The 15,263-nt window shown below is 37.8% G+C and overlaps 2 protein-coding genes across 3 annotated transcripts in view; one reads left to right on the top strand and one right to left on the bottom strand.

Annotated features, from left to right (window-relative positions):
- The window catches only part of psmd1 (proteasome 26S subunit, non-ATPase 1), a 30,953-nt gene that overhangs the window by 7,272 nt on the left and 8,418 nt on the right, over window positions 1-15,263 (top strand). Inside the window, exons 17-19 of the mRNA XM_026345527.1 lie at window positions 10,444-10,558; window positions 13,259-13,375; window positions 14,301-14,403. Coding sequence (XP_026201312.1) covers window positions 10,444-10,558; window positions 13,259-13,375; window positions 14,301-14,403 — 335 coding nt within the window. The remainder of the gene's footprint in view (window positions 1-10,443; window positions 10,559-13,258; window positions 13,376-14,300; window positions 14,404-15,263) is intronic.
- On the bottom strand, window positions 1,756-8,546 carry htr2b (5-hydroxytryptamine (serotonin) receptor 2B, G protein-coupled). Of its 2 annotated transcripts, XM_026345530.1 has the most exons (5): window positions 8,055-8,546; window positions 7,579-7,627; window positions 7,056-7,456; window positions 5,059-5,259; window positions 1,756-3,739 (listed from the first exon to the last, which is right to left on the bottom strand). In XM_026345530.1, exons 3-5 carry the CDS (start codon window positions 7,315-7,317, stop codon window positions 2,802-2,804), a joined length of 1,401 nt encoding a protein of 466 aa, XP_026201315.1. In that variant the 5' UTR covers window positions 7,318-7,456; window positions 7,579-7,627; window positions 8,055-8,546; the 3' UTR covers window positions 1,756-2,801. The 2 variants fall into 2 exon arrangements, with proteins under 2 accessions (XP_026201315.1, XP_026201314.1); XM_026345529.1 differs by having other exon boundaries at window positions 7,056-7,627.

A 15,263-nucleotide genomic window follows, 5' to 3' on the forward strand; every position in this document is an offset into this window, starting at 1 on the left:
AAAGTTCTCCCAAACTTTAAAAGACACAAATAGTCCACTTTTCTGTGCACAGTGCTCACTGTTTCTGCCATTTATCAAGTGGATTGATTTGTTTCAATATTTGAATGCTTGATTTGTCATCAAATAGTTGTTGTGAAGAATTTAATATACAGTTGCAAGAAAAAGTATATGAACCCTTTGGAATTTCATGGTTTGCTGCAACAATTTGTCATAAAATCTGATCTTTAGCCAAGTCTAGAGTATTGACAAATATAATCTTACTGTTACCCCCCTGGCACCAGTAACTTCAACCAGGTGCTTCCTGTAGCTGTGGATCAGAGCTGCACAACATTCAGGAGGAATTTTAGCCCATTCTTCCTGCAGAATTGCTTTAGCTCTGTCATATTCTTTAGGCATCTCGTGTAAGGTTCTCTTTAAGTCATTTCATAGCATCTCTATTGGGTTGAATTCTGGACTCTGGCTTGGCCTCTCCAAAAGGTGGATTTTGTTTATCTGTAGAGTGACCTTTTTACACCAGATGTTGTGCTGTGTGTCCTTTCCAAATAGCTCAATATAGTTTAAAATTTTATTTGTCCTTGAAGTCTTTCAAATCACTTTGTAGCTCTTTCGAGCTTTTTGAAAATCATCAATTCTTGATCATACATCCTCTGAAAGTTTTATTTGGCGAGGCATGATTCACATTGTGTGTTCTTCATGTACATGTACAAAGTAACTCTAGTCCACACCCTCAAAATGATTTTCTATGCTAACACATACCTTTTCCACTGCACTATGAGGTTTTGTTCTCAATGACATGACATGAACGATCAGAAATTATTTTGTTATTAATTTAAGCTCATTATATCTGACAATATTATTGAACATTTTATGACAAATCAATGCAGAAAACCATGAAATTCCAAAAGGTTCACTTTTGTTTTCTTGCCACTGTACATTTTCTTGTAATTATACGCTGCAGTCATACTACTGATGCTGGTATTAAAAAATGTTAAATTATACCCAGTCCAAGAGAATATGATAAAGACCTAGCAAAAATATTACCAAGATGGTTCAAAGTAAATTATGGTGGTGGGTGAACTTTTCGTTTTATATTTATTTTGTTATTATAAACTACAGCTTTTTCTTTAATCTGGTTTTGGTTGCTCTGGGTCACCCTGATCTTTAGTTTTGTACTTCAGAAAAACTGTAATTGGACATTAACATATTTTATTTGCTGTGATGGGAGAATTTAAACACACTGTTGTCTAGAACTTACATTAACTTCCTGGTATTCATAGATTTTCCCTCTGTCATAGGAAGCTGGACGTTCTTGCAATTGTCACTCACACATTTTCTTCCCTGACTGTTTATAGGGATTTAGCCATCAGAGATGAGAGCAGTGTTAAACAGGGAACCTAGCCAGTGCACAAATATCTCGGTGTACATTTTTAAGCCCAAAAAAGGCTATGTGATATTCTGTGTGATCAATTGGCTGCTAGATACACCCTGTGTAAATCTTCTGTGTTTAGAAAGACTTCTGAACCACAATAATTCAGTTGGCCTCTCTTCTCTACCGTCCCACCCCAGTGGTTCAAGGTTAATTCTCCGAACATGTACATTTGCGCAAAAACAAAACACCTCAAAGTTAAAATGTCTTATGAAGCATTTTTTTGTACTAAATTAACCTGTTGCTGTTTTGATCATCTCTAGTGGTGTCACTTTTAAGTGAAGACATCAGCTGTAACAAAATTCAGAATTTGTGCCACTTTATTTTTGTTCAGCAACAAAGTATATTTTATTGAACACATTTAAGTTTCCATTCATCCTGGATTCTTTCTTATATACAGTATTTTATTTGGAAACCTTTTAACATGTCAAAGGATCAGGCTGCAATACACATACAAGAGCACTTCCTAAACGTGAAGAGTGCAATTCTTAAGTATCTGTTGAGGAAGAGATGTGATAGTTAAAGTTGTCTTAACAAAATTTAAGCATGTGTTCTGAGATGGTTTATGGCATAGTCCAAGATGATTTGTGCTGCATTCACAGCCAGTTTCCAAGTTGTCATAATGACTTTATTCTCCATTATTGTGTAGTGGTATAAACGTTGCTGGCTTATGCCCTTCAACATAGGTTATCCTCTTGTTTTCTTTTTTATTTGACCTGCTACAGGTTATGTTTAGATTAGTTTGAAAACTCAAACTCTTTTTTAATATACCTGTACATTCTGAAGCAATCAAATACTGCAGCTATGCCATGTATTCTGCTGTTAACATTATTTAATGCACTCCAGTCTAACTCCACCACTCACTATGACCTCAATAATGAGCATATAGTACAGTTTTCACCTTTCTAAAAGTTTAACAACAACTGAGACTTCATAATCTTTTAAAAGTAGAAGTCAGGGCAGAGCTACTATATAGGATTAATTACGTGGCCAATTAGTTCATGTTTTGCTATCAATTACTTTATGTCTTGCTATCTTACAGGGCTATTTTAAAGGCCCGTTGAGTAATATTTTATTCTTATACACTCACATCATAATACAATGTGTTGGAATTGTGAATGAAAGGTAGCATTTGTTTTTGTATGGTTCTGAAAATACTTATTTAAAACAAAATCATCACTAGCATTGGGTTTGATTTTGCTCCTGGCATTAAATGTTTGTTGGTTAAATTGACAGCGACAGCAGGTTACTTTTATGCATTTAGAATTTTGATGGAAGGGTTACTATTTAGTCTTCAAAGAAATTGAGTTTGCAACAGGAATCAGACCCACTTCAAGTGCTCACTTTTAAACTGGATAAAGAGCATATAGTAGCTCTATACGCAGGTAATGTGTTCCTCCTGCTTCCCATCTTCATTTTCAGTCAGAAGCATTATGTCTAGCATAACACCACTGGATGACTGTGCAGGTGCTTGTCTGCGCCTTACTGGACTTTGGTAGCTCACAGATCCAATTCCATTTTTCATACCATGCTTCATGAACAGTTTAGAGTTTTCTGCCATGGAAGACCTGAGTGAAATCCGTGTAAGGGTCCGATCTGCATTTGAGGTCCACGGGTGCCTTTCTGTTTGACTGGCACAGTTCTTGTAATTGCAGGTGATGTAACGTGTGAATGCCTGCCTAAATGTTTTGTTAAAAAGCGTGTAGACCAAGGGGTTAATACCTGATGACACATAGCCCACCCAAACAAAGATCTCCATGAGGCGGGCAATTACATTAACATCACAGCTAGTGCAAAGCACAGACGTGATATTTGTGATGAAGAAAGGGCACCACATGACTACAAATAATAGGAAGACGATGCCTAGCACCTTTGAGGCACGCTGCTCATTGCTCAGAGTCTGCATTGACTTTTTGCCCATTGTTGACATTCTGCGAAAGGTCATTTGATCTCGTGTGGGAGAGTTTGTTGTGCCTGTGATTGTTTTCTCTTGCGTCTTGGGAACTGTGTTGTCCAGCATGTTCAGTTGCTCAGCTAGAGGTGAGGTCACAACTGTAGAAACTGTTGGGTAGCTGAAGCGCTGAGTCACCTTTGATCTAAGCAAATAAACCTTTTTGCGTAGAACCTGGACAGTGAGCAGGTAGATGACCATCATAATAGTCAGAGGGATGAAGAATGCTGCCAAAGAGCCAAACATGATAAACTCTCGGAAGGTGTCTGTCTTCAGCAGGCATGTGTGGTTACTGTTGAAGGTGATGTTGTTGGGAAGATGGTAATTCTTAAGCCCCTTAATTGGAATTGGGATTGCTATGCCTGGGGGGGAGACAAGAAGAGTTACTTTTGGCAGTTGTTTATGTACCATAGAATCATTTAGGGAACATTGAATGATTGAATTATTTTTTTATTTTCATTGTTTCAGCATCAATTACAATAGTGTTTCTGCATCATCTGAATTTATTGATAACCTATATTTGACTGAAAATAGTCTGAAGACAACATATAACTTGCTCATTTTGAATTTAATGCCAGCAACAAATTTTAAAAGGGTTGGAAGAAAAGCAGTGAAAGACCGTAGAATTTGTGTAATTATTAAAAACATCTGTTGGGTCATTTCACAGCTAATGAGGTTAATTGGGAGTAAAAGCATGTTCAGCAGCTTAAATCTACAGTAGAGCAGTAGAGAGATTGATTCTGAATTTTATTGCAAGTTAGAACTCTACCATGGAAAGAAAAGAAACAAAATAAAATGCGATCTGATATTCATTTAAATCAAGAGTATTAATATTTTAGACACATTATATTTGTTAACACATTCCATGTCTTTATTGAGAACAACCTTAAAAATATCATATTGCTAGTGGAAAAAGTGATCCCTTGGAATTAATAACTGGTTGGCCTTCTAAATTGAGCAATTGATTTTACAACCATCCGTGTTAACTGCAGTGTTCCCTTCATTCCATCTGATGATTTGGTTTTACTCCTGAAATAAAGCCCCAATGAAACCAAACCAGACAGCAAGTCGACTCTGCTCTTATAGGTCTTAGTATTCAGTGTTTTGGCACTAAGCAGTAATGCTTTAAATAAATGGGCCAGATTTGTAGTCGCTTTAGTTTCTTGCTGAACAGAGGACATGGTTAAGCTGACCTTGAACAATAAAACTCAACAGTGACACAAGACCTAAAACCTAGTGCCCCTTTGTATTGACTCCTTTTACTATCAGGCCCATTATGCAGTTTACATCTAGAATGTACAGAGAATAGATATATTTGTGTAAAATGTTAATATTTTTTTTAATAACTAATTTTCAACAGGTTTTTAAAAATATTTAAGTAATATACACCAGACAAACAAATTGTTGTTGTTGGGCACCTTTTTATTAGTTATGTGATATATTATTATGTAAACATGTTTTACTCTCTAGTTACAGTTTACATCTAATGGTGTACTTTGGTATTGACCTTTAGATAAACAAGTCTTTTGCAAGAATTTACAAAGGACATTGTACCATCTGTAAGATTCACTCTGACCACTAAAGTGTGTTTAGTACCCTCCCAACCTTTCTCTATCCTGTCTCTCTCCTACCAACACAGCCAGTGTTTTTAAACAAACTTAAACTGAAGAAATATACTTACAAATAGATATCAGCCATACCAGTCCAATTTTCACCATGGCTTTAGCTCTGGATTTGTACTGGCTGTGCTGTATTGGTTTCTTGATGGCAATGTAACGATCCAGTGAAATGGCACATAGGTGCATGATGGAAGCAGTTGAAAACAGCACATCGAGGAAGAGCCAAATGGGGCAGAGGAACTCTGGAAGAGGCCAGTCAGCGTCTAAAGAGAAGATGAGAAGGGAATTAATCCTGTAAGACGTTGACTTGTTATGCTGCAGTTCCAATTATTTACAATATTACGAATTACGATTTCTACATCACTTATCTGTCATAGTGTATCTACAATTAGGAATTACTATAATGCACATGTTTATAGTCCATTTTTATTCCCAAACCCTTTTTTTTGCTCACTAACGGCTATGGGAGGTGCACTGCAATTGCAAGTGAATAGAAGTAGCACTCATGCAAAAGATTGGTGTTTGTTTATCTCAGAAAGGAATGACTTTACGGGAAAAAGGAGGGTTCACTGACTGTTTATGGAGCTAAAAGCTCTGTATGTGCCACAGCCTATGCTCAACTGCAATGTTTATTTTCAGTTCTAGCCATAAAATTGGCAAGTAATTGTTCTGGCTTCTGTTCTGTCACCCATTAACATTGCAGTAGACTATAGTTGGAAGTGTTCCTTTGTATAATTGTCTTGTTATGCCATCTGTCCCCTTTTTTCCTTTTACAACTTAGATGAAAGTTTTAAGTCATAGTTCAAGTCGTCGACAAGTTTCATCTGGGGACTTTTCCATTGACAAATTCTTCACTCTATCTCAAAGTTGGCATTCTTTATCTGTACGTGAGGTGTTTAGTCCCATACTTACTCCAAGTGTTATCTTAAAAATCATGTTACCAGAACCCTCCCTATCTCCATGGTATTTGTGTTTACTTAATGTATTTGACAACCTAGTGAGGAAAAATGAATGCTTTTGAGAACAAACATTGTTCCACATAATGCTGTAGAAATTATTTCATGGAGGTTATAGATGTCTAGTATTTTTTTCTACATAAACTAAACACAAGTTTTGGTGAATATTACTTTTTACTGTGTGGCTTGTATGCCTTGAATTCACCTGCCTATCTGATGTGGAATGATACCAGCTGTAAAAACACATTCTTGCTTTATCAGGTGTCATGTTCTTTAACTTTGTATTTTAAATATAGAATACAGTTTTGTGCATGATCTTACCTTTTATCTTTTATCTAAACCCGTATGCCTGCTAGTCTTATGTAGGATTTCTTCTCTTGAGCATTGGGGAGTTGGTGCTTAGTGCTAGTGATGGTTTAACTAATTTGTACTGGACAGTTCTCAGGACAAACTTATTTTTAGCCTGATCATCAGGCAGTTCTTTATAGCTGTATTTACAATGAACTGTCACTGGAATGTAAAAAAATCTTTTAGGATTGGCATGCTTCGTTTTTTTACTTTCACCACTGACCCCCGGACCAGTAACTAAGTCCAAGTGGCACAATTGCTACCATATCACTACCAAAGGAAGTACAATGTTTATTGTCCACTATCTCTTGTGTTTCATCTACAATAATTTGTTTAGAGACTGTTGCGATTGTATCTAGTGTTGCTCACTTACTATTTTTATCCTTATTTGCTTTTTCCAAGGATGCTGGCCTGTTTCTCTAGGTAGATTAATAAGAGGGGGGGAATAAATGTTTTCTGATTAAATGGAGGGCCGTCACTCACTTAAAAACATTATGTTACGATGTTCAAACATGCCTAACATTTGTTAGCAATGCTTTGCTGGGGTTTTATGAATATTTTACTGAAGCCTGTTTTAAAACAACCTACAAGGGTTAAAAACATTTCAAACATAGCTAGTTGTTACAGCAACTTAAATCGTATTAGTTTAGCATTTCATAATGGTGGGAGAAAACGGATCTGGGCATTGAACAAGGGTATATTTGCCCTGCTACAGTTAAGTGTTTATTGCGTTTTGAGTTTCATGTCATACTTACTGTAGAGAACAGTGACAAGGGCAATGGGCATCACTAGAAGTCCCACCAGTAGATCGGCCACAGCAAGAGACATTAAAAAATAGTTAGTGGCATTTTGCAGCTTCTTCTCAAGTGACACTGCAAGAATAACCAGAATGTTCCCTCCGATAGTCGGGATGATGACCATGATTATTAGTAGGGCAGGCCATTTCAGCTGAACATCAGGCGCTTCTTTTGACCATGAGCTGTTAGTCTCAAGTGGAGCCGTGCCTGCCTGTGACATGGTGCAGTGGGCCTGAGTGTGAGTCGTGGCTCTGATCTTTCTGGTGTTGGACACTCGGTCAGCATGGTCACTGGGTCCCACGGGCAAGGGCAGAGGGTAGGGTGAACAGCTCAGGGTCACTGAGTAGGGTGCTTCATCCCTTGCGCAGTGGGCAACCAAAAAAAAATAAAAAATAAAAATCAGTAGGGAATCCACTATAAACGGGTCCAATACTATGAACTCCAATGCTGACAGTAATCCAAACACAATTAGTATTTCCACCGTGAGATTGTAGCAGAGGTCCTCACTTTCTTGTGACTTGCCGCATCCCCTTTAAAAGAACAGCATGACTGTTAAGGAAGCAGCGATACCATAGTACCTGTTAGTTGTAAATTGTATAAACTAAGTGTAATATTTAGACAAGTATCATAGCAAATAAAAATGGTCGTTGCAGGTTATCCACAACATGGCAGAAATGTACTGTACATAAAATTATAGGGAATAATGGCATAGATTCATTTTTTTTCCCCAATCATGTTTATTTCAAATAGTCTTGTGTAACTTCTCCACTTGGATTGATTAAGTCTAAATTTGGACTTTTCAGTCAATACATAAAACGGTGGTTAGGTATAAATTCAGCTTAAGGTGAAAGACACATGTGTCTAGAAAGATGTACACACTTAAGCATGTGGAACTTTTTTTTTAAACTTGAGCAAAAGGGTAAATTAACATGATTGATTTTTTTAAAAGCGTCTTACCTGCTCTTCAAGGCAAGTTGCTCTTTGATGTTTTAACCAGTCAAGTATTTTTCCACACCACTATGTATTAACGTCCCAAAGCGAAGTTTGTGCTGCAAAAACAGTGTGGCTTAATATCCACTATGTTTCAAACTTATCACATCTCTTAGGACATGTTTTTTAACATGTACTATCTCATATTTATATTTCCACCCTCTCCGTAGGAACTTGACAAAGAATGTCTCTTGTCAGCAGCAAAACCTAAATCTGTCTCTGTCTGAAGTAGTCCATGATGTGGAATTTGTTTTGCTTCCACATGTTGGAGGAACCCCCAGTCTTGCTTTGCATCACCTACCGCGATCACAGCTTTAAAACTTTCAGATGTTGCGGCTCCTCTGACTCTGTCCCATATCCACTCGCTACTTCTTGTTCACAGCCTTTAATCAGCTCACACTCTCTCGCGCCTCGTTCGCTCTCTCTCTCCCTCCCTTTTCTTCTTTGCCTCTGAGTCAGTCTGTACAAAACAGATGAATGTCTTCATGTTGGCAACATGCCAGTGGTTCTGGGAGGTAATTTCCTCCAACACAGCCATCCCACTGTTTATATTTGTCACTCTTTGTTCTGTCTTCTGTTCGAAGCAAGCAGTGGTGGATGGGGAGAACCCTTTTGCGTATTTGTGAGGTGCTCATAAAAATCTACTTTCACCCTGTAGCTTTTCCACTTTGTCGTCAATGAGCTTAAATTTTGTTAGGTTGAGAAAGTCATTTAAATACGATCCTATTTTCCTGTAGATGATTAAGTTAGAATTTTTGTTTTTTGTCAGTGCACTCTCATTGCTTTATTTTTAAAAGCAGATGCAAGACATTAAAAGGCAGAAATAAACGATGCCTGGAGTTTACAGTAACCAGATGATGAGTGAGTGTTCTCTTCACAACATGTTCACAACAAAAGACTGGGGATAACAGCCAGTAACCCCCATCCCCCCACCCACCCACTTACAAAGACGAAATGTTTTTGCTGAAACATAATTTACTTATAGTTCTGAATCTGAAGTTTAATGTGTGTTTTTTCTAATATTTGCCAGCTGGTGTTAGCAACCAAACATTATGCTGACCGGAAATGATTGCATGGAAAATCTGAGGCCATTTAAATGTATTTTGCTCTGGCAGCCTCTCTATCTCATATCTCAGCAAGAGACTTCTTGATTTCTCCATCTTCATGATGCAAGTAGAAGCTGAAGTTGTGCGCCTAGCAGTATACTGACTTGTTAGTGTTGGTGTAGTTTACTGTAGTAATAGTTTTATGTATAATTATTAGTATTGGATTGTGTTATTTGTGTAATGTATAGTTTTACCAAAAGTACTGTTTGATGTGGTAACTCCATATTAAACTGTAACCAACTAATCAACTTCCCTGGAGTGCATTTATTGTACAAAGGAGCAGAATAGTTTTGAGTTTAGTCTTAAATTCTTCAAAATTTGAAAAACCTAAAATGTTTTTGATTTGTCATGTACTTTATTATTGGTTATTGATACACTTTTTAATTAAATCTAAAACAGAATGTTTGCCCTTCATTTTACAAACTGTTTGGTTATACCAAATAAAAAAAAGTAATTGTAATTTAATAGTTAAAGTAAATGTTTTACACTTTGGTAATGGCTTTTCTCCTTCTATAAGCACATTTGTTGTTTGTGGCTCTTCTCCTTTGTGTATTCTTCGTCAAAAAAAACTGCATCACAGGTCCTTGAATTGTTTAATGTTAATGTTGTCCAGGTCCTTTCATGATTTATTCAGGTGACATACAGGAAACGAGCTAATCAGATCTGCTCTGTTATAGTGTTTGTGCATCAGTAACTGCCAAAATCATCTGCAAAATCCATCTACAGTTTATTTAGCTTACTTGTATACCTGCTGTTGTTGACCTGATGTTTGTGTCGTTTCACACGGAGAAATTAAGTTGCAACAGTGTTATTCATACCTAAAGGGAAGATGTACAGATGTGCATGTGCAAGTTGGCACATGATGCCATTAAAGACAGGAGCAACATAGTTTGCCCCTAAATTGTTTGTTTTCTGATCATAGATGATCCCCAACAATTACATTTGTTGGTGCTTTACCAGTGCTTGGCAAAATGAAACGACTAAAAGGTTGAAAAGGCTTTGAATATTTGAATATTTGACTTTACTAATGCCCTCATGCTAAGATTAATTCTGCTTAGAATTGGGTACTTCTTTAAATATAACTTACTTATCTATTTTTATTATTATTATTATTTTCTACAAGCAAGCGAAGTACTTCCAACAGAGGAAGCCTCTTCAGTTGCAGTGTTGTTGTGATGAAGCTCACTTGCCTTCTATTTCTTAAGCATTAATTCCTTTCCATTAATTCCTTTCCCCTTGTCTCTTTTCAGGACCCCAGAGCAGTGTCCCAGTGTGGTGTCTCTTTTGTCAGAGAGCTACAACCCTCATGTTCGATGTGGGGCCGCCATGGCTTTGGGAATCTGCTGTGCTGGAACAGGAAATAAGGTCAGTAGCTGTTCATCCATCCACCTTTTTTTGATGTCTGTGATCTCACTAGTCCCATTAAACATGCTATATTCAAGGATGGACTTAACTCACATCATTTTGTTTTTTTTTTTTAAGTACAAAAGCAATATTGCTGTTGTCACTTATTCTGTGTACTCTTTGTTTCTTGGCGTAATACTTGTGTCACTGATGCAAAGATTACCTATTCTGCATGAACGGTTTTCCTTAAAGCAGCCAGTTCATGGCTTCTCTTAGAGTCTCATCTTAGATGGGCATGTACAGACTTATTATCTATAAGGCCCTGCAGAAGTAGGTGATACAAGTTGGTCCCTTTTCTCATGTCATATATAATGCTGCCATCAGACTGAATATTGCTTTACAAAATTTTGAAATGAAATCAGACAAGATTTAATCAGACTATCATCTACAAGTGCCTCAAGCATTATCTGGATTAATTTAAAAAGCAAGAGCCAATATGCCTCACATTTATATTTTTAAAAGAGGTATTGCCCAAAGGATTACATTGATGGAAAGCAGAGAGATTTGATAATAAATATTAGCTGTCACCAGGCTACCTCATCGTGTCTGGGTTCATTGGAGTTCAAGAAGTAGAGTAAAGAAAGAAATCAGGGGTGCTACCAGTTCTTAGTTGCTGAACTATGCCTTGTGTGAGCTAATTGTTGTCAGGTGACATTGTTGGTAGGGTTATGGCTTAGCGGATCCTGGGCCTTGAAGATCTAGAGGGAATGTTTGGGACCAGATCAGGCTGAGGCATGTTACAGATGTCCAAAGCTCCACTGCTTGTTTTTTCCAGAATAAGACCTTGAGAACATTGGGTTCACAGTGAGAGTAATGATGTTGTAGCAAGAAGAGTGGGGCACCTATTTAGAGTGAACATATTCCTTTGCCATCATTTATACACCTTGGGCTTGAAATCTTAAATGCAGTTCAGCTTGTTTGGCGAATTGGATGGAAATACCCGTGAGAATGTAGTGGACTTACAAGAACCATTTTAATGTTTCAGTACATGGTTATATGATACCGTTTTGTAATTATGTATTAAATGGAAATTATGGTCTGGTAAAGTGTGTACTGCACTGTTCCATTTATTTGAACAAGTCTCTAGCCAATTCTTAGCAGCACTGAATAGAAACTAATGTAAAGTCTTAACAGGTCTATAGAAAACATTCTACAACTGAACATGGATTAAGAGAATCTTGAGCAACCCTATTTTATGTCAGCCTGATCTGCTGATTGGGCCTGACAGTAAATACCTTCAATTAACCCCCCCAGCAACCTATCAGGAACAGGATGTGGTCAACTAGTGTTGGCTTTACACTCCAGCCTATGCTGGTACACTGCTGTCTCAGCCAGCTGAGCCAAGAGCACTGATGAAACATAGTTTATTTTACCTCCACTGTCATCATCCTAGTTTGTTTCTTTTTCCCTGGTGGAGCTGACACCTCCCTCTCAGTCTGGTGGTGTGGGTTACAGCCATTACTACTCAACGAGAATGGTGGAATAAGAAGAAATATGAGGAAGAAGAGGAGGTGGCCCTCACTCACATCTTCATTAGATGAGCGATCGTGGGAGGAAACTGAAGAAGGCAGGGCTTGTTGTAACTGTTACTCAGTTGTCCAGAGCAACCAGATATCGATGACACTAATGTCATTAATTTGCCTGGTCTGGTTGCCTCTGTTGATAATCTTTTCCTGTATTTAGCCAAACACAAGTGTCCATGTTGCACTGATCTGCTGTCTTGGGAATAGGAAAATAGAAACTACGTAGGCAGTAAAAAGCATAACATTTCAGCTTAAGTCTGACTAAATCGAGAAACTACACTTTTAATTCCTCCTCAATGTGTTTAAGAAGCAGAAACAAACTAATCATTCTCACTTTCATTTCAAATATTTTAGATCATTTACAGCCTGACAACAAATTGTAAAACTTGTTGCAAGATCATTCTGCAGTGGACTGAATAAGGCCCAAAGGTTTTAGCAGTGGCACAAATGTTGTTGTTGTTCTTCTTCTTATTATTAGATTTCTTGTTTGTTTTTTTTGTGTCTGTGGAATATTTGACAATCATGAGCATTTTTAAGTCAAATCCAGTATTTGTAGCCGTGTACATGCAGTTTATTAGTGAATGGTCAGAGGATGATCATCATTCACTTATTTCCAACTAATGATGTATTGAACACGCTTTATTTTATGTTGTGATCTGTTTGCCACCAAGATGTTTTTTTAGACAGCATAGTTTCTAGTGTGACACCTTCATTAACCATCTAGGTTCATCACTGGACCAACAGTGAAGAAATGTTGAACTAATGTACACCTGGCCAGTGCAAGAATAGCCAGTGTAAAATTGCTTTGTCTTCCGTGTGCCCAGTGCACACAGGAGAAATGCAGCAGAGAGCACTGTTGTTTCAACACTTCACGTTCAAAGAGGCAGGGTTTAACTTCTCTCAAATATGTACATGGGAAAATAATTTCAGTAGATTGCTGTCTTTGCCTTTTTTAACATCCAAGAGCAACTTTTTCCACTCCAAATCATTTTAAAATGATCAGCCATTCAGTGCTACCCACGAAGGCAGTAGATTTATAAGCCCCATAACAGTTGTCGAACCTATAAATAAGTTTACTTAAAGTACACTTAATTTAAGCAACATTGCCAATGTCTCTGTTATGCCTTTCCATTCACAGGAGGCCATCAATCTGCTGGAGCCCATGACCAACGACCCAGTAAATTATGTGAGACAAGGTGCCCTCATTGCCTCTGCTCTCATCATGATTCAACAAACTGAAGTCACCTGTCCCAAGGTAAATAATAATTATTTGTATTTTCTTTTTAAAGACCTGTATAATTTCTTAATTATCACAGCAGAATTTAGTTTATTGCCAGTAGTGGTAATGGCTTCGCTAAAAGATTTGGTGCCATTAAAACACCAGAGTAATTCCTTTTCAATCTAACTTAACCTGGATTGTAAAAGGGTATATTGTATAAAGTGCAAACCAATACTGCCCTGTTTTTTGTCTGGGTGACATGTTGGTTATCTGCAATATAACAACATGCATCAGTGACTCCTAAGATAAGTGCTTTTGCTGAGTAAAGAGTAAGGGGAAAGAAAAGGTGAAGCCTTGACTTAAAGCAGAAAGCATCAGAATTGTGAGGACAGAAGGAAATAAGTCTGTGTCTGTGAAAGACTGGAGAGTGACTGCACAAACTCACCCTTGGAGCACTTCATACATTGTCATAAACTGTTAAGATTTGCCAGACATGTTTTCAGAGACTCCTTGTCTGCAAAGCAATAAATGTTACAATAGAGATGGAAGTACTGCTGCTGTTTTTTTGCATGTCTTTGTAATTTCCATGTCTGTTTCACAGATAGAAGTCTTAAATGTGTAGTTTGAGGGTGGTTAATTGGCCCATTAGTACAGTTACTGTCTAGCACAGTGTAAAATAATTGTCATTGCTAGAACTCCTATGGGTAACACACAATTGTGCACAATCACAAGAATGTGGCAATGTAGGTGTCACTGTAGCATGACTGTATCAGCAGAATGTTCTGCTGATATTGTTCAGATTTAACAACAATTAGACATATAACATCTGCTCTTTTTTGAAGAGACAATTTTTTTAATTTAAACTGTTTAGACTTCATTTAGTGTTGTGTTTGGCCATTAGTGCCACTCCAGCAACTATGGATTGTATATTAACATGTTTCCATTCTGTTCCTTATTTCAGGTGAACCAGTTCAGGCAGCTTTATGCAAAGGTGATCAACGACAAGCATGATGACGTTATGGCCAAGTTCGGTGCCATCCTGGCCCAGGGAATCCTCGATGCAGGTTTGTCTTCAAAGTGCACAAGACACATATGCCTTTTTTTACAGGATGCTAGTTTGAAATGTGATCTTATTGGTTCCCTTGTGTAGGCATGGTTGTTTCACAGTTTCTGTTCTCATGCCTGCCCTAGATGCAAAAAGTCCTGAATTCTTGACACGGTAAAAGAAGAAAACTGATGACTGTGATTTGGACTGTGTGTGTGTGTGTGTGTGTGTGTGTGTGTGTGTGTGTGTGTGTGTGTTCGCACCCGCACTAGTGTATTTGACTTCCTTTACGCTCAAGCAAACACAGAGTAACCCTCTTTGGCTGACCACCCGTGCTCTGTGTCTCTGGAATAGATCATGCTAAGGTGCATTAGCACTTGGCGGTCTCGGCTCGGCTCAGCTCTGCTCTGAGCCATATGGCCTGTTGGTCTCCCACTGGTGATTACTGTTTGTCTGATAGTCCCTGTGTTTGTGTGTCTGTGCGGGTGTTTGTGGACACAAGCATGCAGTGTGTGTTTGTGTGTGTGTGGGGTCCTACAGAGCTGTACATCATCACATGGAGAGCTACACACTCGCATACAGAGAGCACACCCATATTCACATGTATACACAAACCTATGTAGGCAGGAGTTAAAAAAAAAAAAAAAAAAAAAATGTTTCTTTTACCAAATTTTGTGTCCAAGGCCAAAAAGAAACCAGCTCTGTTTACACACTGCTCTTATACTATATTGTTGTAATATACAGTCGAGTGTTGCTACTTGAACCTACAGTGAAACCGGCTACATTTGCACCATTACTGTGAGTTATGTTTTTGATTCGATTAGCTCCACCTCTTCTGCGGCATAATTTGATGGTTAAATTTTTTTCTGGGCAGATTAG

This window comes from Anabas testudineus, chromosome 4 (genome assembly GCF_900324465.2).
Source record: "Anabas testudineus chromosome 4, fAnaTes1.2, whole genome shotgun sequence".
NCBI classification, from domain to species: domain Eukaryota; kingdom Metazoa; phylum Chordata; class Actinopteri; order Anabantiformes; family Anabantidae; genus Anabas; species Anabas testudineus.

Coding starts and splice junctions, on each gene's coding strand:
- htr2b (XM_026345530.1), bottom strand. CDS start 7,317: ATGTCACAGGCAGGCACGGCTCCACTTGAGACTAACAGCTCATGGTCA. Junction 5,260..7,055: donor CCTTGTCACTGTTCTCTACA/GTAAGTATGACA, acceptor TCTTCTCTTTAG/ACGCTGACTGGCCTCTTCCA. Junction 3,740..5,058: donor GGTATGGCTGATATCTATTT/GTAAGTATATTT, acceptor TCTCCCCCCCAG/GCATAGCAATCCCAATTCCA.